The 15,171-nt window shown below is 45.4% G+C and overlaps 1 protein-coding gene across 2 annotated transcripts in view; it reads left to right on the forward strand.

Annotated features, from left to right (window-relative positions):
• Positions 1-15,171, forward strand: part of FHOD3 (formin homology 2 domain containing 3) — a 527,184-nt gene that overhangs the window by 342,500 nt on the left and 169,513 nt on the right. For both annotated transcript variants that reach the window (XM_040264875.1, XM_040264876.1), the window contains exons 8-9: positions 2,111-2,205; positions 11,681-11,824. In XM_040264875.1, the coding sequence (XP_040120809.1) occupies positions 2,111-2,205; positions 11,681-11,824 (239 nt within the window). The remainder of the gene's footprint in view (positions 1-2,110; positions 2,206-11,680; positions 11,825-15,171) is intronic.

Genomic DNA, 15,171 nt, shown 5'->3' on the forward strand with positions numbered 1-15,171 from the left:
TAGTTTTGGTGCATGGACTTAGTTGCTCCGTGGCATGTGGGATCTTTCCAGACCAGGGATCAAGTCAAATCCGTGTCTCCTGCATTGGCAGGCAGATTCTTTACCACTGAGCCACCAGAGGAGCCCCAAATATGTTTTTTAATTAAATGAAGCCCCTGTTTGAGTGCTTTTGTTATAATGGATAAAGTGGTGCATAGATATGCGTGTCTGCATGAGAGAGAGAAAGAGAGTGGAAATAGACCATTCACCTGTCTCTCTCTGGAATGCTTGCCATTGCTTCCTTCTTCTCCTTCCACAGGCCCCCGTTTGACATCTTTGGCTCCAAAGTAAGCAACCAAGAAGCGTTTCGGGGCCCCTGAGTTTCACTGGGAATTCTTTGCATTAGTGTTATCTCTCTCATACAGGCTTTTCTTTACCCATGTAGAACTCATGTTTTCATGTTTTGTACTGAGGTTGGGTGTGAGTGTGAGTGCCAGAAGTTGCCCTTTTATAAGCACAAGCAGAGGCGTTTAGAAAGCTTGACCTACACCTGGACAATGAGACCTACTGACCACACTGATTATCTTGAGGACAGAAATGGTTACTTCGCTGGGCTGTGAAGAAGAGGTGTGGACTTCAAGATAGTTTGATGATAAATATCAGCAAGAAAATAATTTAGCAGTTAGCACACAAAGGATCATGCTTTTGTGTTCAGAATAACAAAGGGTTATAGAAGCTTAGTCATAGATTCCTAGTTTGGACTAACTGGGCAACTAACCCAAAGGAAAAGGCATCTTGTTCCCTTGCTAGGATCACCAACAGACCTGAAATTCTATCTGTGTCTTTCATGTTGTACAGTAGGTGCCTCATCCTTTTTAAATTCTCCTGTCTTGTCTCCTTACTGTGTGCAGTGAACCCTGTGGCTCTTTAAAGACTGCCCCAGTTTAAAGCCACCCTGTACCCTCTCAGAGGTCCCCATTCACTAGTCAGCAGACATTTTATTGAGCACCTACTATGTGCTGGGTATTCTGCCAAGGGCAGAGAGACAAGACAGATGCCATCACTTCCCTGGGGGAGCTCTTGTTCAGAAGACCAGGAAATCAGCTCTGACATAACCCACCCAAGAATCAGCATTTGAAACCCACTGGTTTTAGGTTATTGCAGAATTTACTTTTATCAACAAAAATAGACAATATCCCTTTGAGATCTTTATAGAGAAACCAGGAAAGAGCTGCATGTTCCACACCACCATACCAAGGGCAAGGCACCACTTCGCTGCAGATGTTTATCCCCAGCACAGGAAATCATGTCAGGGTGTGTGTCCCCTTTGTGGCCTTGGCCTGGTGATCCTGAACATAGAGGGTTTTCCTTCCCTCCCTGGAGCCATGGAACAACCTCCATGAGCACCCCCACCAGTCTCACTGAGGAGTCACTTCTTACACCAAACCCTCCTCGACCGTCTCACTTCAAAAGACAGACCACCCTCGTTGAGTGACAGGCGTGGCTAAGCGCTTTGCCTTCTAATTGCTTTTACCCTGTGCTGACATGTGTTCTGCATTTGTGCCTGACCGTTCTATTTGACTATAGACCTTCTGAGGGCCACCTTCTAGAGACCCAATTCCTTGTACCTGGTTGATGCCTAAATAGTATTTGTGACTTGATAGAGTAGAGATAATATACTTCTGTTCTGGAAATGTTTGCTAAACAGACGTTTCAATGTTACTGTTTTGAGTCCTTTGCTTGAGTGACTGTAAAGCTCTCCTGAATCCTCTTTCCTTGCAGAAGATGGACACACACACAGAGAGTACTTCCAGAACATTTCCATACTCAGAGAGTAAAATGCATGGTCTAAAAAAGCTGCATATAATTGGATTTTTAAAAAATTGCCTATTTAGTATAAAGGGAACTTTTCAAGCAAACTGACAGGCATCTGACATGAGGAACGTACATTTTCAAGTAGACAAGGATGACACAGCATCTCATCACCTCATTGGAAGGGTGTGCAGAGTCATGCTTTGAAATTTGGTGAAAGGCGCTCCTGTCATTGGGTAATGAGTCTGGATAAACTGTGATGTGAGTTGGATAAGGAGTCCCGAATTGCTGTTTCTCATGATTTTTGCTTTATTCATAGGAGTCACACCCTGGTCAAATATCATGGAAATCCTGGACGAAAAGGATGGGGTCGACACAGAATTGCTGGTTTACGCGATGACTTTAGTGAACAAGGTTGGTTGATGTTTGTTGTGGGTTGAATTGTGTCTCCCACAAAAGACGTTGAAGTCCTGACCCCGGAGCCAGTGAATGTGATCTTATTTGGAAATGAGATTTTTGCAGATCAGGTCCTTAGGGTGGGCCCTAATCCCGTAGGACTGGTGTCCTATAAGAAGAGGAAAGAAGAGGCACACAGAGGGGAGACAGCGTGCACACTCGTCCATGAGGAAGGCGGCCTTTGAAGGCAGGGCTGCAGGTCGGAGCGATGGATCTGCCAGCCGAGGACCACCAAGGATGCTGAGGATTGCCAGCAGCCAGCCCCGGATGAGGCAAGGAAGAGCCCTCCCCTAGGGCCTTCAGGGGTAGCGCGGCCCAGCTGACACCTTTTTTATCTTTCCAAAACCAGTTTTTTTCATTTTTAAAGCCCTGCCGTGTTTCTAGTGGGTGCCGAAGGCCACCTGCCACACTCACACCAGGTTGTCTGTGCAGCCAGCGAACAGTCTGGCCACCAGCAGACCAGGCCAGAGAGGTCCCCTGGGGTGGCTCTGTCCGGCTGCTGGTCCTGAAAGCTTGTTGCTCGAGTTCACCTGCAGTGACTTTGCCCTCCAACTCCCAGATCTTCATGCTGAGTCCGCAGCAGCACCGAGGCGGGAGCAACCGGGACTGAAGCACGGGGCTTTGATGATGTTCCCGCCGTCTAGCCCGTGAAGGTGCTTGCCTTCATCGAGGTCCCACAGTATGGCTCGGCCAGCCTTACCCCCAGAAGCACAGAGGGATCCATCTGGAGAGACAGACAGTGTTCAGGCAGCCTCTGTGGCCCATGTAATTGGTCTTCAGCTTACAGTTTCCCAAGTTTCGTACCTAATTTCAGTCACTGTAAGCCACTCAGTTTGTGGTACTTTGTTACAGCAGCCCAAGGGAACTAGTACATGTGGAAACCTAAAATTTACCCTCTGAAGAAGCTCGCGCCACATACACCCCCAGGCTGGTGGCTGGAACATGCTTCAGCATGCCTTTTCATTAGAGCAGACCCTTTACACACATGCATGGCATGTGTGCGTGTGTGCTGGTGTTCATACATGTGAAGGCCCGAGTTGTCTGCCAAGTTTCTAGACTTTGGTTTTTCTACTGAAACCAGAGAGAGGGTAGCAAGACTTTTATGGCTACTTTTCCTATCGAGATGTCCCCTTCACATTTTTCCTTAAGAATATTGATGAACAAGTTTTACTCTAAGGAGATGATTCATGATCGGGCAGAAAAGCAAGCACTCTTCTTCCACAGCTGGTTGAATTCTGGCTGTGGGGGCCAGGTAAGGGTTCCTGAGGGTGGATCCCATCCTCTCCTATGATGGTGACCTGACCCTTGTGCTCTCATTCCGCCCATCGCATCCTCCCTGGTCACCAGCTCGTGGGGGAGCAGCTGTCTTCAGTGTCCGTCCTGAGGGGTGCTCTGACAGTGGGTCCCACGCTGACCAGGAACAGCCCACTCTCAGGACTGACATTCTCTCAGTGCCCTGGCCCTTCCTTATTAATAACTGAGGGAGGGTGAGATGGTTATCTTCACCCCGGACCCCAGACAGCACTTCAGCCACCCCAAGGCCCTGCCTTTGTACTCCCCGGGGTGCCAGGTATAAGCCTAAGGACCAAATGCAGTGATGGTTAGTTCTTCAGAAAGGACTGAGACTCTCTTGCTGAAATATACCTGGAGAAATATGAACTGAGAAGTATAAATTGGTAGAAAGCAACGTAGTTATGAGAAGTAATTCTACTAGGTATTAAGATGTTGTGTAAACTTTAAGGATTAAAACAATGTGGTCCTGACTTTTTCCTTGGCAGATGGCTGAAGCAGAGGGGCTGGAAACAGACCTCAATGTGCATGCAATGTACCCTGTAATTGAAATCCACAGGGATAGTCAGTGCCATTTATGACCGAGAGAGGTTTTGCTGAGTGGAAATAAACGAAAACATGCTTTGACTGTGTAGCAAAATAAATTTCGGAAAGATTGAAAAGTTCAATGTAACACACCAAACTGTAGAAAAATAAGAAGAAACAGAGGTGAGAATCAACTGGTCTCTGGCCAGTGAAGGTCCACCTAATAATATAACCAGTCAAAAATATTCCAAAGAAAAGGAGTTAAATGTTTCACTGTATTAAACTATAAATAGTCATATTTACAAGATGAAAACCACCAATAAAAACTAAAGGCAAGTGGCAAACTTGGAATTCATTTCCAAAAATTGGGCAGAAAAGGGTACTATCCTAGGTATATTGGGTTGGCACAAAAGTTGGTTTGGATTTTTCCTTAAGCTGGTCTGGAAAACACAAACAAACTTTTTAGCCAACCCAGTAATATGACCCCAGTCAACAAATGAATGACATTAACCCTACTAAGTTTGAAAGAAATATGTAGTTAAACAGCAAGCCATTTTCTCTGGGTCACGTGGGCAGTGATTGTTTTTTAATTGAATGCCAGTTATTGATGAGGTCATGGGAAATTTCCTACAGTCCTGGTGGGAAACCCCCTTTCTGGACAATAATCCTAAGAACTCAGTTTTTATTTGCGAATCTCTTTGTGAGTTGATTTAGCATGCAATTTGAAAGCAATTTTCTGTTGGTTTTTGAAGATGAAGGTCATCTATTTCCTGTCATTTTCAGTCACTGACCTTGTATTGGAAAACACTGAATTCAGCAAAAAAAAAAAAAAAAAAAGGCATTTTCACCCTTGGGCAGTGTGTTCGCTTAGCGATGGAGGCCTTGCTTGGCTCTGTAATGAATGACCCCAGCGCCAGCCATGTGACTTGGGCTTCTGCTGCCAATTGCTGGCCAGGACCCAGTGCCTGTCACTCTCCTTGGCACCATATGGCCTCCAACATCCAGGAATTCCTTGCTTACTCTTTCTCTTCTGGCAGTTCCCTCCCATATTTGTTAGTCCTGGCCCAAGGGAAAGTTCCAAGGACACGATTCCGGGTGCCATCCTTTCCTCAGAAAGATCAGCAGGCACCCATACTGGGTTTGTTTGTTTTTGCTGAATTTTAGTCACATTGATCATTCCTGTGTGTAACGTCCTCTGAGACCCGAAACGTCATCATGCGTTGATGTGCTAATGTGGGTCTAGGAAAAATGCATGCTCTGAAATCTGGGAAATTGTATTGCTTTTCTAACTTTTCTTTCAACAAAATGGAAGAGGCCCTAATAATATGGAATTCAAATGACAAAACAAGGGTACAAAATCCTAGCCTGCTCAGGGCTCTGAGACTGAAGTCTACTCCCTTGGTTAAACAGACACATTAATGAGGGGTTTCCGAGATCCAGACTAATGCCCCCTGAGCTCTTCCCCTCCCCTCCATGTCATCAGTAGATCTGAGCAAGCATCAGCAACGAAACATTTCTCACCCTGCAGGCTGAAGTTGTGTGGAGTCCTGTCCCAATCTAGCCGCAGTCCTCTCGGTGGGCCTCCCCCACTTTGGGAGCTCAGATATTGATCACCTTGTAGAATCAGATGAGGCAGGTGGGGACATGATTAACAAGAGGTGGCACTGTGGGGCTGGCTTGGAGCATTCAGGGAAGGTGGCACCAGGGAGCCCTGGGGAGGGAAGTTATTCTAGTGGAGCCTGGGGGGTGAATAACCTGATGGGATTCACATTGAGCGTTTGTTTTTAGATTCAACTGTATGGCTTTTCAAATTATCATACAGTAAAATTAACTCTTTTTTTTTTTTTTGGTATTTAGCTGCAGAAGTTCTAAAACATATGTAGTCATGGATGACCTTCACAATTAGCATATAGAACAGCTCCATGTCTCCCCCAAATCTCACACTCATGTTATCCTTCTGTAGTGACATCCTGACCCTCATTCATGTCCCTGACAACCACAGATTCATTCTCCATCACTGTAGTTCTATTATTTCAAACGTGGGAACCATGCAGGATGTAACTCTTTGAGGCTGACTTCTCTCACTCAGCACAGTGCCTTAGAGATTCATCTCTGCCACTAGGTGTATTAATAGTTTGCTCCTTTTCACTGCTGCATAGTGTTCCATTGTGTAAATACATGTGTTAAACACCACCATTTGTTACCTCTTCAGCTGCTGAACAGATTTCGGTGTCCACAGCTTTTAACTTTCACAAATGCTCCTGCTGCAGTGAACACTTGTGTATAGGCTTTTGCTACCCTGGTTTTATCCCTCAAGAAGGATTTGATGGAATAAGTGAAAACCCAGGGAAAGGAAAATAGAATGTTTGCTAAGACAGATTTCTCCCTTGAGAAGGACTGTAAAGATTTGCTTGTCAAAAATCCTGGCAAGACAAGGTCTGAGAGAAACCAGGAAGGGGGTCCCTAGTGTCATCTGATATACTCTGCATAGAAGTTAAATAAGCAGGGTGACTATATACAGCCTTGACGGACTCCTTTTCCTATTTGGAACCAGTCTGTTGTTCCATGTCCAGTTCTAACTGTTGCTTCCTGACCTGCATATAGGTTTCTCAAGAGGCAGGTCAGGTGGTCTGGTATTCCCATCTCTTTCAGAATTTTCCACAGTTTATTGTGATCCACACAGTCAAAGGCTTTGGCATAGTCAATAAAGCAGAAATAGATTTTTTTTCTGGAACTCTCTTTGCTTTTTCCATGATCCAGCAGATGTTGGCAATTTGATCTCTGGTTCCTCTGCCTTTTCTAAAACCAGCTTGAACGTCTGGAAGTTCACGGTTCACGTATTGCTGAAGCCTGGCTTGGAGAATTTTGAGCATTACTTTACTAGCATGTGAGATGAGTGCAATTGTGCAGTAGTTTCAGCATTCTTTGGCATTGCCTTTCTTTGGGATTGGAATGAAAACTGACCTTTTCCAGTCCTGTGCCCACTGCTGAGTTTTCCACATTTGCTGGCAAATTGAGTGCAGCACTTTCACAGCATCATCTTTCAGGATTTGAAACAGCTCAACTGGAATTCCATCACCTCCATTAGCTTTGTTCATAGTGATGCTTTCTAAGGCCCTCTTGACTTCACATTCCAGGATGTCTGGCTCTAGGTGAGTGATCACACCATCATGATTATCTGGGTCGTGAAGATCTTTTTTGTACAGTTCTTCTGTGTATTCTTGCCACCTCTTCTTAATATCTTCTGCTTCTGTTAGGTCCATACCATTTCTGTCCTTTATCAAGCCCATCTTTGCATGAAATGTTCCCTTGGTATCCTAATTTTCTTGGAGAGATCTCTAGTCTTTCCCATTCTGTTGTTTTCCTCTATTTCTTTGCATTGATCACTGAGGAAGGCTTTCTTATCTCTTCTTGCTATTCTTTGGAACTCTACATTCAAATACTTATATCTTATATGCAGAGTACATCATGAAAAACACTGGACTGGAAGAAGTACAAACTGGAATCAAGATTGCTGGGAGAAATATCAATTACCTCAGATATGCAGATGATACCACCCTTATGGCAGAAAGTGAAGAGGAACTAAAAAGCCTCTTGATGAAAGAGGAGAGTGAAAAAGTTGGCTTAAAGCTCAACATTCAGAAAACGAAGATCATGGCATCTGGTCCCATCACTTCATGGCAAATAGATTGGGAAACAGTGGAAACAGTGTCAGACTTTATTTTGGGGGGCTCCAAAATCACTGCAGATGGTGATTGCAACCATGAAATTAAAAGATGCTTACTCCTTGGAAGGAAAGTTATGACCAACCTAGATAGCATATTAAAAAGCAGAGATATTACTTTTCCAACAAAGGTCCTTCTAGTCAAGGCTATGGTTTTTCCACTAGTCATGTACGGATGTGAGAGTTGGACTGTGAAGAAGGCTGAGTGCCGAAGAATTGATGCTTTTGAACTGTGGTGTTGGAGAAGACTCTTGAGAGTCCCTTGGACTGCAAGGAGATCCAACCAGTCCATTCTAAAGGAGATCAGTCCTCAGTGTTCATTGGAAGGACTGATGCTGAAGCTGAAACTCCAATACTTTGGCCACCTCATGCGAAGAGTTGACTCATTGGAAAAGACTCTGATGCTGGGAGGGATTGGGGGCAGGAGGAGAAGGGGACGACAGAGGATGAGATGGCTGGATGGCATCACCAACTCGATGGACATGAGTTTGAGTGAACTCCGGGAGTTGGTGATGGACAGGGAGGCCTGGAGTGCTGGGATTCATGGGGTCGCAAAGAGTCAGACATGAGTGAGTGACTGAACTGAACTGAACTGAGAGTCGTCTGAGAGTAGAGATGTCAAGAGACGTTTGCTCACAGTTTTATGGAGTGGCGCCACCTTTGCCAGAAGTAGGCACATTGGCCATGAGTGACAGGGTAGACATGGGAAGATAGGGCCCAGGAGGGGTGAGAGCGTGGCAGAGTTTGCTGAACATGTTAGAGAATCTGCTGAAAATAGGTGAGTGTGTGCTTTTGGGCTGCACAGCTCTCTCCCTGTGTGGACAGAAAGACAAGCCGTCTTTGACTGTGGTGGGAGGCCAGCTCCCCTACGGCCACACGTGAGCGGGGGTGGCATCTGGACGTGGCTCAAGCCAGCATTTTCACCGTGAACATGCAGATGACTTCTCAATACCCTCAGTTCTGTGCCTCTTACTGAGCAAGGACTCCCTGAGTCTGGTTCTATAGACCTAATGGTTTAATTTTTTAATAGTAATCCCTACCACGCCATCATGGTTGGGCCTGCAAAGGCAATGGGGATTAGTTCTAGGAATTTAACCCCCTGGACTGACAGAATCTCGATCGACTCTCTGCAGGGAAGAAAAGGGAAGAAGAAAGGAAGGGAACTGGATGCTGAGGAGACACCAGCGGCCTCTCTCTGTGCCCATCCTTCCCTGCCCCCACCCCACACTACTGTGTAGAAAGTTTTGGATCTAACACTGAGTGTCAGCTTACCTGTGATGGGCAGGTCAGCAGTTAGTCAGGGCACCTCTGGTCATTAGCCCTGGCCTGGCCTTTATGTCCCCATTTTCCTCTTCCTCATCTTTTACTTATTTACTATTTATTTGGCTTATTTGGGGCTTCCCTGGTGGCTCAAACAGTAAAGAATCTGCCTGCTATGCAGAAGACCTGGGTCTGATCCCTGAGTCGGGAAGATTCCCCTGGAGAAGGGAATGGCAACCCACTCCAGGATTCTTACCTGGAGAATTCCATTTACGGAGGAGCCTGGTGGGGTTCAGTCTGTGGAGTCTGAAAGAGTCGGGCACAACTGAGTAATGAACACTTGCTCGCTTGCTCCTTATTTGGCAGTGCTGTGTCTTCTTTGCGGTGTGCAGGCTTCTCTTCTGTGGCACGTGGCTTATTTGCACTGTGGCATGTGGGATCTTCCTTCCCAACCAGGGATCAAACCTGCATCCGTGCATTGGAAGGTGGATTGGTAACCACTGGACCACCAGGGAGGTCCCTCCCTCTCTTCATCTTTTAACAAGTTCTAGAGTTTTCAGTCAGAGAAGGCAATGGCACCCTACTCCAGTACTCTTGCCTGGAAAATCCCATGGGCGGAAGAGCCTGGTAGGCTGCAGTCCATGGGGTTGCTAAGAGTCGGACACAACTGAGCAACTTCACTTTCACTTCTCCCTTTCATGCATTGGAGAAGGAAATGGCAACCCACTCCAGTGTTCTTGCCTGGAGAATCCCAGGGACAGGGGAGCCTGGTGGGCTGCCATCTATGGGGTCGCACAGAGTCAGACACGACTGAAGCGACTTGGTAGCAGCAGCAGCAGCAGCAGCAGCAGAGTTTTCAGTAAAACAAAAGATGGACTTGTTCTGATGAGAAGGTTCTTTGGGTGGGTGTGTACTTTTTAGGTTAGGTCAGTGGACTGCTGTCTGCCAACCCAGCGGTGACCACCTTGCTTGGCACCTGCGGACACCCACGTATGTGTGCACACTTGATCACTTCAGTGTGAGCACCTGTTTGTTTATCACAGCTGCTAACTAGTCCGCAGCCTTCCATTCGGTGTCCTTGCTGGGGCTCCTGATGGATTCAACTGTTGTATCGCAGCTATTTTTCTGTAGTTTCTGGTCTCAGTGGCAGTGAGTTATATCCTCTTTGTTCAGCATAGAAGGGAAATAGCCATTATTCGGGTTAGGGGCAGAGATATTTCTTTCCAATATTAATAGCCCCAAAATAGAAGTGTTAAAAGAAGTTGGTACCATGAGATGATCCTCAAGAAAATATTGGTCTTTTTCCTTTCAAGGCAAGTCCACATGTTTAGAATAATTTTGAAATGCAATAATAGTGAAATAAACAGGGAATGGAGCTCTGTGTCTGAAATTCAAGGCCAGAGCAGTTTGTTTAGAAAGCACAAAGACTGGAATAGCAGGTCTGAGCACAGGATTTTATTAGTTATTATTTAGTAACTTCCTGCTACCTCCCCACCCTCATCCCCCTCATTTATAAGATAAGGGGCTTTGAATAAATCACCCCAAGTGTCCTTCCAGCTCTAAGCAGAGGCCTGATCTGAATATCATCCTTCTTTTAGGAGGGATGAGGTAGGGAGGAAGGTGGGAAGGGGTTCAGGATGGAGGGGACATGTGTATACCTATGGCTGATTCATATTGATATATGGCAAAAACCATCACAATATTGTAAAGTAATTATCCTCCAATAAAAATAAATAAATTTTAAAAAACAAAGAGAAGCAGAATCCAAAGAGAAGTTGGCTTTTTCTTTCTTGGGTTCTTTTTGTCTCTTGGTTGCCACTTTGAAATTTCTCATATTGCCATAAATATCTTAGACCAAGGGGAGGGCCTACAGAACCAAAAGAAAAGGGAATCATTAAATTGTTCTAACTCCAGCTGTTGGTAGATCAATCTTAACAGGAGTTTCTGAGTATGTTAGTTTTCAATTGCCATGTAACAAATTATCACAAAGTTAGCAGCTTGGAATATCACAGACTTACCATCTTGCAGTTTCCATGGGGGAAGGGCCCAGGCACCGCCCCACTGGGCTCTCTGCTGAGTCTCAGAAGGCTGCAGTCAAGGTGTCAACCAGGGCTGGTGTCTCGTCTGGAGCTTGGATTTCCCTTCCAAGCCTTTGTGGTTGTTGGCAGAGCTCACTTCCTTGCAGCTGTGGGACTCGTGGCAGCTTGCAGCTTCTTCTGGGCCAGCAGGAAAATGTCTCTGCTGGTCTCTATGCTCAGAAAAGGCCTAACCCCCTTTTAATGGCTTACCTGATTAGGTGAGGCCCACCTGGCTACTCTCCCCCTTTTCAGACTTAACTGATTTGGGACCTTAATGCCCTTTCACCTTTGCCCTATAATGTCATGTCACCTAATCATTAGAGTCTCCTGCCTACACTCAAGGTGGGGGATTGTACAGCACCTCTACCCCAGGGGGTGGGATCTTGGGGTTCAGTCTGCTTACCACACTAAAGAAGCTTCTTTTTCCAATGAACTTGTGATCTGTCTTGCTTTGCTCCATTGTTATACTCATGGCCACTGGCTACCATGAAAAAGATGTCCCAAGAGCCTTGTGACAGTCCCCTAAGACACTGTCTCCTGTTCTTTCTTCATCTAGACCTTGTCCGGTTTGCCAGACCAAGACACCTTCTACGATGTGGTGGACTGCCTGGAGGAGCTGGGCATTGCAGCTGTGTCCCAGCGGCACTTGACCAAGAAAGGGACTGACCTGGACTTAGTGGAGCAGTTGAACATCTATGAGGTAAGAGGATATGCCTTTGAAGGGCCTTGTACAGCTCAGACACGTCAGAGGCTGAGATAAACATCCTCTAGACCAGTGGTTCTGCGTGCAGTGTGGCAGCATTAACAACACCTCGGAGCTGCCAAAATGCAAGTTCTCAGGCCCACCTGAGACCTGCTGAAGCAGAAGCTCAGAGGCTGGGCCCAGATCTGTGTTGTCTGACCTTCCAGGTAATTCTGAGAACACTCCAGTGTGAGAATCCCTGATCTAGGGGAAATGTGGTAGATTGCTTGCTTATTGATTGTTTGCTATTTTATTTTAAAGAACATTCATTCTTGGTGGGGAGAGAGATTGAAAGAGAGGCACAGAAAGCATGTTTCTTATCCTGCTGGTAGAACTTCTGGCAAGCTCTACATACTTCGTAGTGTCCAGTGCAGAATGAAAATGTGGGGAAAAAGTGCTATAAGAGATACTAAACTTTTCGCTTCCTTCTGCCCTGCCTCTTGCCTCATCATGATATATATTTTTTTAATTTTTAAAAATTATTTATTTTTGGCAGCTCTGAAAAGTGAAAAAGTGAAAGTTGTGTCCGACTCTTTGTGATCCCGTAGACTATACGGTGCACTCTACTGGAGTGGGTAGCCTTTCCCTTCTCCAGGGGATCCTCCCAACCCAGGGATCGAACCCAGGTCTCCTGCATTGTAGGCAGATTCTTTACCAGCTCAGCCAGCAGCAAAGACCACGAATACTGGAGTGGGTAGCCCATCCCTTCTCTAGCGGATCTCTGGATCTTTGTTAATGCACGCAGGAAGGGCTACTCTCATTGTGGTGCTTGAGCTTCTCATGGTGACAGAAAGCTTCTCTTGTTGTGGAACATGGGCTCTAGGGCATCTGGGCATCAGCAGTTGCCGACTCACAGGCTCTAGAGCATGGGTGCATTTGTTGTGCACGGGCTTAGCTGCCCTGTGGCTTGTGGAATCTTTCTGGAGTAGGGATTGAACTCATATCCATTGGCAGGTGAATTCTCAACCACTGGACTACCAGAGAAGTCTCTGTGGTGTTGGGTTTTTTTGTTTTTTTTTTGCTACAAGTATGTACTCTTTGAAGAATATTTGGAAAATACCAAAAAATGTAAGATAAAGAAATCCCCCATAATTTTACTTACTAACTGTGGTTAACCTACTAGACTGTTTTTCTAGCCTTTTTTTGTGTATGTATAGACTATCAACTCAGCTTCCCTCATGGCTCAGTGGTAAAGAATCCACCTGCAATGCAGGAGATGTGGATTCAATCCCTGGGTCAGGAAGATCCCTTGGAAAAGGAAATGGCAACCTGCTCCGGTAGTCTTGCCTGGAGAATCCCATGGACAGAGGAGCTTGGCAGGCTGCAGTCCATGGGGCCACAGAAGAGTCAGACACAACTTAGTGGCTAAGCAAGAACAACCGTGGAGACAAGTCTGTATACTATGTTGTGTACTGAATTTTTATTAGTAAATATGTTTGAATCATTTTGTCATTGAATTATCTTCAAGAATTTAGTTTTATTAGAAACATAATATCCTGTCTGTATGCAAGTACCATAATACATATAATCAGTTTCTCTTTGTTCAGATTTGATGACTTTCAAGATTTTGCAATTATAAATGCTGTTATGATGAACAGCTTTGCTCATAAATCTGTGTGCACAGCTGGCATCCTAAGAGAGATATTTCCTAGCTAAATGTCTCCACTGTAACCTTCGCTGGGTAGAATTGGAGAGACTAACATGTAACTCACTACTTCCTAAAAGTTACTCTCATAAGTGACAAGCTGAGGAACAGAGCAGAATTATCTTCGTACAATCTTAGGAGAAATCAGAGGAAACTGAGCCAGAGAGAGAGTCTGCGGTCAGAACGCAAAGCTTCCCACAGCCGGCCAGCTTTCTGTGCTCCTGCTTAGGGCATCTTCTCCTCTACCAAAGCCTCACTTAGTTACCCAGTTATCTGCTCACACTTTCATTTTTTGTTATCAGTGAGTGATGGAGGGGTATGGAAGACAGGATAAAGTAGGGGTGCAGTAAGAATACTAAAGATGGAGAAGGAAGGGAATAGACAATTGGCTCACAGGACTATAGAAGACGGACTTTCCCCAGTACAGACACCTCCCTTCCTCACCCCCTTAACTCCTGTTCAGAACTCCAATCTCTACTCAACCAGGGGCTTATATGATTATAGCTTGAGATTCTGTGCAGTCAAAAGGAATGATTGTGTGTCTGGCAGCTGGGGCTAGCAAAGTTAAAGCGTCAGGTTCCTTAAGTTTTTCAAAGAGGCTGCTTGTGTCTTTGAGTCAACTCTGGTGAATAGCTGAGTCATTTGCACATCTGAAGATTCAACTGGTTTGTGGACACATTCTATTTGTTGAAGGGAGAATATCAAGTTGTGCTGAATAATACCACTCACAGCATAATTTATACCTACAGTGCACTGTGGCTGAGACTTCTTAGGGTTTTATATGACAGTTGCTTGAGTTTCAATCCAGGCATATCCACCATATACCAGAAGACAGCATCACACAGGTGAATTTCCCATCAGTGAACCAATGGGGAGAGAATTTTGCAAAGTATGCTGGATCCCTCCCCCAGGAGACTGCTTTTGGCTTCAGGGCACACTTACTTTCCAGCCTGCCTGACTCTCAAGCTACCTCCCCGTCTTCCTCTTTCCATTCATGCCAAATGTTTCGAAACGTGTTCTGGGTCCACCATCTTTCTTTGGTCAAATGGCGTCTGCTTGATATTTTAGCACTAAGTGGGTATCATTCACAAATGTAGATTATATGTGTCACTCAAAGAACAACAAAGCAGACACCCATTGCAATAGTTAACTTTATGTATCAGCTTGACTGGGCCACGGAGTGCCCAGATATTTGATCAGACACCAGTGTGTGCCATTGCAGTATGTATCCTCAACCTTCCGGAGGAGGTTAACATTCACATTGGTAGACTGAGTAAAGAAGATTGCCCTCCTCCCTGTTGGCAGGCCTCATCCAACCTGTTGAAGGCCTGAATAGAACAAAAAGCTGAGCAAGAGAGAATTCACTCTCTGCTGACAGTAATGAGCTGGGATGTAGTTTGCCTCTTACCTTTGACCTCCAGCTGGAACTGACATTGGCTCCCTTGGTTTCCAGGCCTTTGGGCCATAGCTCTTGGGACTTCTTGGCTGCCGTAATCATGTTGGCCCATTCCTTATATTAAATCTCCGTATATATCTGATTTGTTTTGTTTCTCTGGAGAGTCCTAATGCACTCGTGTTTAAGAACAAGAATATTACCAGTAACTCAGAAATGTCCTCAGTGGCCCTTCCTGGTGTCATTCAACTAACTCCCAGCACCATT

The sequence above is a fragment of the Oryx dammah genome, unplaced genomic scaffold (assembly GCF_014754425.2).
Source record: "Oryx dammah isolate SB20612 unplaced genomic scaffold, SCBI_Odam_1.1 HiC_scaffold_22, whole genome shotgun sequence".
NCBI lineage: Eukaryota > Metazoa > Chordata > Mammalia > Artiodactyla > Bovidae > Oryx > Oryx dammah.